The sequence below is a fragment of the Bactrocera dorsalis genome, chromosome 1 (genome assembly GCF_023373825.1).
Source record: "Bactrocera dorsalis isolate Fly_Bdor chromosome 1, ASM2337382v1, whole genome shotgun sequence".
Classification (NCBI taxonomy): domain Eukaryota; kingdom Metazoa; phylum Arthropoda; class Insecta; order Diptera; family Tephritidae; genus Bactrocera; species Bactrocera dorsalis.
Genome location: NC_064303.1, coordinates 46,651,273 through 46,663,760, shown reverse-complemented (window position 1 = coordinate 46,663,760; position 12,488 = coordinate 46,651,273). Strand labels below are relative to the sequence as shown.

The following is a 12,488-nucleotide window of genomic DNA, read 5'->3' as shown; positions in this document are numbered from 1 at the left end:
CTAAGCAATATAAATTTTTTACGATTCTAGATCTAAATAGTGGATATTATCAAATCCCAATCGCACTTGAAAGTCGCAAATACACGGCCTTTATAACCCCTGATGGCTTGTATGAATTCAAACGCATGCCATTTGGGTTGAAGAATGCGCCGATTGTTTTTCAACGCTTAATGACAAAGATTAAGGAACAAGTCCATGAAGACGACCTTATAATTTACATGGACGACATCTTGATAGGTAGGCGAGCAAATGCTAGAAAAATTTAACAGAGTTTTGACAGTTTTACGTAATGCGGGCTTTTTTTTTCTTGGTCACGAGCTAACGCCAGAAGGTATTAACTATATTTCGCCTGGTAAAATCAAAACTCAAGCCGTATCCAAGTTTCAGACACCGGAAAATATAGCAGATGTAAAGTGATATCTAAATTTACGTAAACTTAAATTTGTTAACCACGGGACCGAAGACTTCCCTTGAAAAACGAGAGTTGGTGTTCGAGCAATTTAAAAAGGGAATGTTCCAACGTAAAATAGCTGAATTAGTAAATTTGAGTTCGTCCGCAGTTCAGCACAATATTGAACGCTTTGTACATAAAAATCGTGTGGTAAATAAAGGACGACAGGCGCCAAATAAAATGGAGAAAAATTGTAAGTGGTTAGTGCGTCAAGTGAAGAAAAATCCAACAAGTGCTCCAAAGTTGACAGAAATAGCCAAAAAAGATTTAGGCAAGAATTGCCATCCCGAAACCGTCTGAAGAGTTCTAAGAGAAGCAAATTTAAATGACAGAATAAGCTGTTTGGAAGTGCAAAAAATAAGATTAACTTATTTGGACCAGATGGCAGACCTTTTATATGGCGCGAACCTAATACGGAGCTTAGACCTTACAATTTGCGTACTACTATAATACTATGTTCAGACCGACACTTAATCACACGATTTCGGCTGTTGAATGGATTATCCCACTAATCTTAAAAAATTATCAAGATTTCGCCATACAAAAATGACAGTTCCAAATCACTTCATTGAAATGATTTGAAATTGATCCACGCTAAATCTGTCCGTGCGACTCTGATTTTGCGCAATCTACTTGTCAGCACTGGAAAAATACTAGTCAGCACTGGAAATCTGTTACGTTATCACAGCTGATTTAGACACTACAAAGGGAAAAAAATGTAAACAAACACATTTTTTTAGAGCAATGAATCTAATTTCACCTGAAAATCGACTTAACAAATGAAAAAATGCGTTCACTATTTCTGTTATATGGAAAACATTTGAAAAAAGACGGCTTTTATTTCAAACTACTATATGACAATCTTTTCTTTTGATAAATACTAAGCGATGTGACTTCATGAATGACAATAACAGCTGTTTTTTGATCTTTCTAACGGCAGTGAGAACACTGTTGGGTTATGAAATGATTAAATGTAATCTAATTTTTGAATTTTCGGTCTGAACATGGTATAATATGTATTATTAAAATCTTCAACAGACATATGTTTCTGTTTAAACTCAATTTCCAATTGATGTTTTCCTATAACGGCTAACGAATTGTCAATTTGTACACATATGTCAAACGACAAATTACCACCCAGGATTGTATCCTACTGCATGGAAAAATTTAGAAATACTTGAAGCGTGTTTAAAAATTGCACAAAAAAACAACTGATTTAACATCAAACGTCAAGTAATATCCCAATAAAATTGAACAGATATTCAAAGTAATTCAATATAATCACTTAAATAATGTAAACACTTGCATTATTTAATATATTTTAAAGTGCTGATCATCAAAATTTAAAATTTATATGTAGCTCAAATGCTAACACAACACCCTGATTACCATGAAAGTAGCAAAAAACTGTTACACAACACTCTAAGATTTCTTAGAGTTGAGTATATGTAAGTATGTAAACAAAGCAACGGTTTTTTACTGTATATACTGAGATGCGAAATCGTCGAGCAAACTGCAGACGCACAAGAAGAAATACATCAAGTACAGCTATGAATCGAGCCGCCTTTCGATAAGATAGCAGCACTGATTACGGCATGCATACTAACGTTCGCATTGGGCCGATGGACATGGTTTGCGAGTATTGTGGTGCATTGAAATTTTCCGGAAAAATGGCAGGATTATGCTGGCTTAGTGGGAAAGTAAAATTTCCATCATTGACTCCACCACCAGAGCCATTGTATTCATTTCGTCGCGGTGACATGGATAAAATGATACGAGATTCTTTGATTCGAGAGAGGGCTGTCAAAACTCGCATTTTTTATATCATTTGCCAATGATGCCACTACTGAAAAATATTAGATTGGGTATTTAATAAATTATACAAAACACTAAATTAAGTACTTTGAAAATGCATACATATATAAATGCTAAAATGCAAAATCATTAATTAATTTACATAAACATTTATTTTGCCAAAATATGTACGCACAGTTCAATGAAATTTCATTTCACACTAATTTCGTCAAGTAATTATAGCGATTTACTTCCGGCATCCCGCCTTTTCTGAAATCAGCTGATCGAAATTCCCGGATCTCTTTCGCTGTCAAATAATCAGGGAACGCGTTTGAACGAAAAATGAGAAGCAATGCGAGAGTCTCGTATCATATTATCCATGGCGGTGAAACACCCGATCATTTGGGACAGACATTACCCAAAAACATAGATTTAATCCGACATTCAAGGTATTTATTCATTTATTTTTGTACATACCAGAGATCTGCAATTGGTGCCAATAAAATTAGTGCACTTAAGTCATAAGCCATAAAAATTGATGCAAATGAGTAGTCATAATAAAATAAAAAATTACTTACCGTGCGATTCTGTAATGTGATACGGTCACAATTGATTAATATCTATGATGATCTCTATTCAGTACAATCAAAATGACAAACAAGAGCTCTTTTTAGTTTTGTGAACTGCTAACTATCAGGTCCCAAATTTGAGACAAATTTTGAGATTACTCTAGCGTTAACTGTTACTGTTACTGTTTAGAGAATAGTAACTATAATAGAAAAAAAAAACAAACCTCAAAGTATTTCTACACTCAAAATGACAGCAATCTATGAATCTCTCAATAGTAGACAAATAATGTGACTTTACTCACTGTTTTGAATGAAAATTATTTGAATGAATTGAAGAATAAAAGTGTATATTACATGTTTTCTTATTGTGATTTTTGTAAGTGTTTTAGTATTAATGATTTTTTGTAGAGGTAAATATACTGATATTTATATATTGTAATTTATTTCAAGTCGCTATTACACAATAGAGTCTAATACCATGTTCAGATCGACACTTAATCACACGATTTCGGCAGTTGAATGGATTATTCCACTAATCTTAAAAATTTATCAAGATTTCCCCATACAAAAATGACAGTTCCAAATCACTTCATTGAAATGATTTGAAACTGATCCACGCTAAATCTCTCTGTGCGACTCTGATTTTGCGCAATCTACTTGTCAGCACTGGAAATCTGTTACATTTTCACAGCTGATTTAGACATTACAAAGGGAGAAAATGTAAACAAATTTTTTTTTTTTTAAGCATTGAATCTAATTTCACCTGAAAATCGACTTAACAAATAAAAAAAATGCATCCATTATTTCTATTATATGGAAAATATTAAAAAAAAGACGGCTTTTATTTCAAAATACTATATGACAATCTTTTCTTTTGATAAATATTAAGCGATGTGAATTCTTGAATGACAATAACAGCTGTTTTTTAATCTTTCTAACGGCAGTGAGAACACTGTTGGGTTATGAAATGCTTAAATGTAATCTAATCTTTGAAATTTTCGGTCTGAACATAGTATAAAACACGGTGGCGGCAACGTTATGGTGTGGGCATGTATGTATATTAACCCTGCCTTCATAACGTTATTTTTAACCCTTTCAGTCATAATGATACGTCTGGTAGATGTATCGTTTCTTTTGGGCTTTCGTTGGATACCACGAAACTTTATACTTTGATAATTTTTTTGTTAAATTAAAATATGCATGCGTAGTGAAAAAAATTGTAGGAGGGAGAGCAAAATGTAAAGAGGTAGTGCGCCTCTCAGACGTACGTTATGAAAGCAGGGTTAAATGAGGTCGGAAATTTAACTTTTATTGAAGAAACTATGAACAAACATGTGCATTTAAAAGTTCTGCAAGAAAATTTGCTTCAAAGCGCTAGAAAATTGCAAACTGAAGATGACTTTCGCTTTTACCAAGATAACGACCCTAAGTGCAAGTCACATATAGTGCAAACGTGGTTAATATATAAATGTCCACACATTGTTGAAACTCCTGCACAATCAACGGACTTGAACGCCATCGAAAATTTGTGGTCTATTTTGAAGACAAATATTAAAAAACATGACGTCCTGAACAAATCCGATCTTAAAAAGCTATAATGGAAGAGTGGGACCAATTTAGACCGGAATACACCATAAAAATTGGTAGATTCCATGGCAAAGAGACTTCAAGCTGTAATTGATAATAAAGGATACCCTACTAAGTACTAAATTTTTTTTAAATTACGAATAAATACTTGCCCTTTTTTGATTTGCATCATTTAGCTGTGATGTGAATATTCAAATACTATTTATATTTTTTGCATTGAAACTAAATAAATAGAAATTTTTTTGAACGTTTTGTTGAAAAATTAAATGAAATAAAATAAATAAGATGTCTGCATACTCCGTTTTTTCATCTTTGCAAAATTCTAAGAAATATAGAAGATTTTACAAAAAAATTGTATCTGCATCAAATAAGCTGTGTGACTGTAGGTAAAACCGTAGATCGAATAGACGACTGTTGAAGTTACACCAAAAAAATCACGTGATGACAAGCAGATAAAACAAAGTACCCCACCAAAAGGACTAAAACATCCCACCATAAACCAAATGTGAAAGCAGGAGAAAGCATAAATCGCGGGGGAGGAGAAAAAAACTCGACAAGGAAAGATAGTTGGAACACGATACCAAGTGAAGCGCAAAATAAAAATAACAAGAGGTGGGAAAACACCGTATCACGCCTACGACCAGAAGTAATTCAGTCATAATCGGGCGGTTAAACAAAATGAAATTCTGCTTGGCGAAAATGTGTCAAGAGTTTAAAAGACAGCTAAAAGAGAGATACTGTTAGAACTAAAGAAAGCACAGAATTACAGAAGGATATAGATAGGAGATAGATAAGGTTCTAGGATATCAGGCACAAATAAGATCGCAAACACAAGAAATTACAAGGTGCTTTCCAAAGTAAACAGGATTTAAAAAAAAAACAAAACAAAAGGTTTTTGGGCAAAATCAATTTATTTTATTCAAAATAGTCTCCTTCCGCTTTAATACAGCTTTCTGCACGGTCCAAAAGCATGTCGAACTAGTGTTTTACCTCGTTTTCCGGCATGGCCGCCAGTATGCCGGTGCAATCCATTTGAATGGCCTCTACGTCTGCATAACGCTTTCCTTTCAGGGGCAAATGCATTTTCCGAAAAGGAAGAAGTCGCACGGTACCACATCAGGTGAGTACGTTGAGTGGTTAATGGTTAAAATGTGATTTTTGGTCAAATAATCGGTCACAAGCGTCAAACGCTATAAAACTCCAAGGTTGAATACCGCATTGAACTTTTGGCCGGGTGGAACAAATTCGATGTTTTGGAGATGTTCAATAACATATCAATGATGATTTCGACTGACCACTTTGAAAACGTTGAGACCACTCGTGCACTCTGCTACGGGTTAGGCAATCATCGCCATAAACTTGTTTCATCAATTGACATGTTGTGGTGAAAGTTTTATCAATTTTAAAAGAAAATTTGATGGTGGCTCTCTGTGCAAAACTCATTTTCGCACCGATAACACAAACATACTGATACCTAAAACGGAATAACTTCACTTCCAATAGATAAAATGTCATGAAATTCTCACTGGACAATCGATAAAGATAGCAGATTCTAAAGCATCAGTATAGATGGCGCCAGGGAAAGCTAGATTCCTGTTTGACTTGGACAATATAACGACGAAAGAAGATATAGCACAAGCAATTCGTACAGAAATCAAAGAGCTTTGTCTTTTCAGCCAAGAGTCTATTAAAAGAATTAAACTAGAATATGCAGACAATCATATGCCTTCATGCGCAGGAAGCAAAGCACCTCCCGATTGCACAAAAGAGTAAGATCGGCTGGACAAACTGCAGAATCCGAAAAAAACGCAACTGAAGAAATGTGTCAGATGTCTAAATTTTGTGCATGTACGAGAACGAAAATTTGCAGATACATCTGTTTGCATTTTTGAACGCGTATAATACTAAAATGGAAATTTTGCTGAATTTAACACTAGACGAAATTTGTGAGCAAAGAAATTATAGATTTTCTTTAAATTTAAGAAAAAGAAGGTTATTGAAGTCAATAAGAAAAATTTGTAGGTACAAATGTTTGTCTTTAAAAAGAAAAATACCTAAAAACAAATCATTTATTAAAACAATAAAGTCGTGGGGGCGACGTTGGCAGTACCAAATCCAAAGAGGCTTGCAAATTTGCTATTGGAGGAGTAATTGAGTGCCTTGTACCATACCTCCAGTATGTAGCTTCTCTACCGGAAGAATTATTTCTTTTCTTAATGCGCTTGTACGTTACCAAGAGATTCAAGAATTTTCTCTGCGCTGTGGTGCTGCCCAGTCTTATATGTGGATTTACATTTTTAACTTCGGTCACAACTTTCTTCCACAATACATTTTTTTCCTTCTACCCTACTCGTCCTCCATATTGAACCGTACTCTCAGCAATAACTGTGTCTCCGCATTACTGAGATTTTCTCTAAAAATTTAAAAATAATAACTTATACAATTATTATTAACATAATTTAACTAAATTTCAATACAAAAATTAAAATAAAACAGTTTTGCACTTACTTTTCGTCAGACATCGTAGTTAAATGCAGTAAACAATTTTTTGATAGAAATTATGAGTGACAGCTGACAGAAGTGTTGTCTTTTTGAACGCTTGATTATTGCAGTGCTGCAATATTGGCATTTCTGAACGTTCTGTTTGTTATGGAATCGTCATGATGCGCGTCATGATGCATTTACGAACATAGCCTTTGCTGTGCTAGACGTAGTACTGCTTAATACAGAAAGACCAGACACCTTTGAAAAAAATGGCTGTGACTCCATTATTGATATATCTTTTATCAGCAGGGTGCTAATCGATACATAAACTGGCGGATGTGCGATATTTATACCCAGAGTGATTACCTGGCTATAATGATAAGTATCAGCAAGAGTATGGCCGACTTCCTAAACGCAAGTTGCGATGCATAACTCGAAAAAATGCGTATGAAATGCAAAGCTGATTTTCAACGCAACTCTGCGTTGCAAGTAAATGCTTTGCATATAAATGACGTTTAGGAACGTCATCGTAAAACTCATACATAAAACATATGTCAAATAATGACTGTTATTACAAATAACGAAATTTTGAGTTAATATGGACGAGAGAAGAAATTATTCATTAATTTTATTAGCAAATGCTGAAGAATTAGCTTTAGCTAATTCTTCAAATATTAAGTTAATAAAAAAACTAATTGAAAAGAAAAAAAAGAAGCGGCAGTTTTTATTAAGGACTTTGAATTTAACGAGAAGAAAGGTGGTGAAAAATAAAAAGTTTTGTGGATCTATTGTATTGATGGAAAACGATATATTTTATTCCCATTTTCGGATGCGAAGAAGCTCGTTCAAGGTAAGTACACAATTGAATTTCAAATATGGATAACATAAAACGTGTTCGCTGCAAGTTCAGAGGCTGATGACTATGCTACAACCAATGTGGACCGAATCATCAACAGGTCGTACTGCAGTTTCCATGGAAAAGGCATTGTATTTGACAATTTGGAAGCTTGCCAATAATACATCATTTCGACAAATTAGTGACAGATTTGATGTAGGAATGGGCGCCACTTATAGAGCATTTATTAAAATCCTCAAACTTATATGTCGTCTAAAATCGACAATAATAAATTTTCCAACTACTACTGCAGCTCAAAAAAAGATTGCTGATGGGTTTTCTCAACGTCGCCACAATATATTTCCTTTTGTATTAGGATGCATTGATGGAACGCACATTCCCATATCACAACCAAAAAATGATGCAATAAGTTTCTATAACAGAAAAGGGACGTTTTCCATCATTGCACAGGTAATTACACATGTATACTAATTTCTTGTCAAATTATAATAAGCAATTTGTATAGGCCATTGTTGACAGCGATATGAAATTTCTGGACGTCTTTGTCGGCTGTCCCGGACGATGTCATGACGCATCAGTGTGGCAAAGGTGCCCATTTCGTAGAGCACTAGTAAGCGGTGAATTAAAAATTCCACCAAATCACCACTTCTTAGGCGACGCAGCTTATCCGCTAGAAACGTTTCTCATGGTGCCATATCGAGATAATGGTTTTTTAACATCGCAGCAGAGCAAATTTAACACTATTTTAAGCACTAACCGACTTTTTGTTGAACAGGCGTTCGGGATATTAAAACAAAAGTTCAGAATTTTAAAATTTATTGGTGTACAGCTCGCTCATATTCCAAAAATTATTGTATTAACGTGCATGATAATACATAACGTGATTATAATCAATGAAGGTCAGCAAAACATTGATTGCATAGAATTGGACGAAGAGGAGGCCCAAACGTCTGAAGTTAGTGTTCCATCATTGCAAAGAGATGAAGCCCAACAAAAACGAAATGCCCTGGCAGCGTTGTTTTCAAGTTGAATTAAACGACAATTCTAAAATAAAAAACACAATTTGAATAACATGAAAATAAATGTATTTTATTTCATAACATAGGAACTTTCAAAACTATAACATATATATATATATATATTTCTTATAATTATATAATAGTAATTATTTATATTATTTATAAACTATCCTGGGTTTTCAAATAAAGCCCGTAGTTGCTTTAATTCTTTAAGTTTTTCTTTTTCAACTTCAAGTCTTTCACTTTCTATTTTTATAAGCTTATTTATAGCTTCGTTTTCCTTTTCGGATTCTTTCTCTAAGAATTCGATTACGTCATTTCTCTTTCTTTTAACTGATGTTGTAGGTGTTACATCCATTCCGTCAATTGTTGCTGTGGTCAATGCTGTCCGTCAATTGTACAATGCTGTCCGTCAATTGTACTCGGTCATTTCTAGTGGCACTTCAATACTAGAACGACTCCCAAACACTTCATCGATTTCACTAAAATATTCCCAATTTGATGCTGCTTCGCCAGAAGTACTGTTTCTTTTCTTTATACGCTTATAAGTCCCCATTATGTTGAGAAAACACCTCGTTATTTCATCTCTTGAAAATGGAAACGAGCTCTCAACGTCCCTCATTTCCCTTAAAATCGACTGCCAAATTGTATTTCTCTTTCTTTTTTTGCCGGAAAATTCTGCTTCATGGCGAAGCCTTGTTGTTATTAATAATTTCTTCCGCTCGTGTGTCCACTTTTTTTCTCTATAATATAAGATAAAATGAAATGATAACACAATTTAAATTAGTTACAATAAATAAAAATTATTTACTCTGCCATTGTCTGTTCTGCATACCAAATAAAATTGATGCACGCTTTAAACATCTGATGTGTTTAAAACTGAGTTGCCAACTAATTAGGAGCATTAGGCGTTGCCAGAAAATTCAAGTATGACTTTAGGAACTATATGCATTGTAAATATGCATTGCAACCTGCGTTTGCAACAGCGAAATGTCTGCCATCATAAGATGCAGACCAAGGGGTGGAGAATTGAAACTTTAGACGAGGAACTTTTTAAGTTAATGGTTGATAAAAACAATAACGGAATGTTGACATAGGCCAACAGGCTAATTTGTTGGTACAACACAACCGTTTCCAACGAAGCATAGGCAGCTTAGATTGTGACAGATTACAATATACTACTGTGCCCAAAAAATAAGACAAAAATAAGTATGTATTTATTTTGAAAATTCTTTATTTATTCTTCCAAATCAATTTCATCCCCTTCAAAGTAATCCCCTCCCGATGTAATGCACTTATGCCAACGGATTTTCCAATCTTTGAAACACTGGTTGTAGTCACTTTCCGGGATGGCCTTCAGTTCCGTCTTCGCTGCGGCTTGAATCTCCTCTATCGTATAAAAACGATGTCCCCGGAGCGGTCTTTTGAGCTTGGTGAACAGCCAGAAGTCGCACGGCGCCAGATCAGGTGAATACGATGGTTGTGGAACGATATGAGTTGAGTTTTTGGCGAAATGATCATGAATTACGAGGGCAGTATGGTAGGCACCTTGCGTGGTGCAGAGGCTTAGACGCAAGGCATACTCGGCGCCCCCCAACCGGCATGGTTGGTGCTGACTAGCACTATTCAGGCAGGTTGTCGGGAGCCGCATGCGTGCGGCGACCATGGACTACCACCTCCTGATCCAGGGTGTCATGCGACCCGTGCCCATTGGATGATTTGCAGCCAGGAGGTCCATTCGGCTGTATTTTAACGGAGCCTTCCCAACACCGGGCCGAATTGGGAAGTAACGGTGGCCTTACCGCGCCAAAGGGCTCTAGTGTGGCGGACCTTCCCGTTCCCCATATAGACCATAGACCCGACAGCTCACCTTGTTGAGCCAAGGGTCGAACGAACAAGATGAACGACCAAACACAAAAACAAACAACAAAACCGGATTTGATGACGGACAAAGGGCAACGACAGAGGACAACGGTAGCGGATAAAGAGAAGGAGACTGTAGCAGCAGAGGGTAAGGGGGGTAGAGGGGTCAGGCGTAAGCCTAAATACTTTGACGCTCTCACGCCAGAGGAGCGCTCGCTGTTCGAGGAGCACGCCAGGGAGGATGACGACGACGTGCCCTCTGGCAGCGGAGCTCACCTGGGGGGAACGCCTGGAGCTGAAGCAACACCTAGGAACATCGGCAAACCCCCCGCCGGAGGGTGCAGTGGGTCGGCCTCTGGTGAATCGTGTCGGGCAGAGCCTGACGGCGCTAAAAGGAGAAGGAGGAGAAGGCGCAGAAGAGGTGGGCAACGCCCCCTCCCAGAAGCTGGCCAACCCGATGGGTGTGGGATCCACGCAGGAGAGGAATGAGTGGCTCCACCATGAGGTGGTACCTACGCCACCAACATGATGGGAAAACCCCGGAGGAGGCGGAGGCTCTAGCCAGGAGCAAGAGCCAATGGAGCAACGTCAACCCGGCGACTGGACGCGACCACAATGTGCCAGCTCGCGCGCAGGGCAGCGGTAGCGGCGGCCGTGGCCCGGTCAGCACTACGCTGCCCGTGCGGCGGGGCGACAGCAGGGCATTGCCCGCAGGCACAAGCGCCCAGGCCGAAAAACGGAAAAGCGGCTAAATCACGCCACAGGAGCCCCCACGATCCAAGAGGGTGCGGGGCACAGACGCAAAGGAAACCTGGGGCCAACAATCTGGACCGGCTCCTCACCGGGTGGAGGAGGTGCGGCGCGGGTATGCGGACGCTGTTAGGGGCATCCGCATGGCTGTTCTGCCTCTCAAGTACCCGGCGGAGGCGCTAAAACCGGAGGAGCTTACCTTGCTGCAGGACATCCTCATGGACGAGGTGTGTGAAGGAGTGGACTACACGGCGTCCTTCCTGGGCATCGATTTCAGGGGAGGCATGATGCAGGTTGACTGCCATGACGAGTCGTCCGCCAACTGGCTGAGGGAGCACGCTCCAAAGCTGGGAGGCTGGACGGGCCCTGTCCTCTGTGCGAAGAGGGTGGAGGACGTGCCAATCATGCACAGCATGACAGTATTCCTCCCTCGGAGTGGGGACAGGTCCTACGAGTACGCCCTGGGTCTGGTGAGGAACCAGAACAGGGGGCTCAGTATCTCGGCCTGGTGTGTCGCCAGTAGGAAGAAGGAAAAGCTAGGCGATATGGAGGGTTGGAGGTTGAACGTGTATATTGACGACGAGTCATACAAGTACGTTCGGGCCGCGAGCTTCCGCCTGTTCTACAGGTACAGCACGGTCGTTATGCGGCCCTACAAGCCTGCTGACGCCGGGAGCAAGGAAGCCAAGACGCCCGCGCCTCCACAGGACAAAGGCGTCGTTAGCCAGGCAGTGCCGGTATCCGCCCCGGAGGAAACGAAGATGGAGGTGGACGAGTCGTCGGAGCAGCCCTGCGGGAGCAGGACTGAACAGGCAGTGCCAGGGCCGACTACAGACGTCCCCGACGATGGCCGGAGCATGGGGCTACCCTCAACGCAGGAGCTCCTAGACGGACTTGGAGACTCAATCGACAGCAGCGCGGGTGACGGCAGGGTCGAGGACCTTTCCCTCCTCGACCCCAATTTATGATGGCCGTCAACATGGAGATTGCCCAAGTGAACCTCCATCATGCGGCGGCAGCCTCAGCTGTCATAACAAGCAGGTTCACTGCGGAAAAACTGGGCACGCTGCTGATCCAAGAGCCTTGGATCCATAAAGGAGAGGTAAAGGGCTTCA

General features: G+C 39.1%; 1 protein-coding gene across 1 annotated transcript; it reads left to right on the top strand.

Moving 5' to 3' along the window:
- Positions 1 to 7,799: 7,799 nt before the first annotated feature.
- On the top strand, positions 7,800 to 11,365 carry LOC125775453 (putative nuclease HARBI1). The gene is made up of 2 exons (XM_049446097.1): positions 7,800 to 8,191; positions 8,247 to 11,365. Exons 1-2 carry the CDS (start codon positions 7,802 to 7,804, stop codon positions 8,769 to 8,771), a joined length of 915 nt encoding a protein of 304 aa, XP_049302054.1. The 5' UTR covers positions 7,800 to 7,801; the 3' UTR covers positions 8,772 to 11,365.
- The last annotated feature ends 1,123 nt before the right edge of the window (positions 11,366 to 12,488 follow it).

Bases quoted from the DNA above. Each gene is read 5' to 3' on its own strand.
- LOC125775453 (XM_049446097.1), top strand. From the start codon at position 7,802: ATGACTATGCTACAACCAATGTGGACCGAATCATCAACAGGTCGTACT. The intron at 8,192-8,246 runs GTAATTACACAT...CAATTTGTATAG, and splicing joins CGTTTTCCATCATTGCACAG to GCCATTGTTGACAGCGATAT.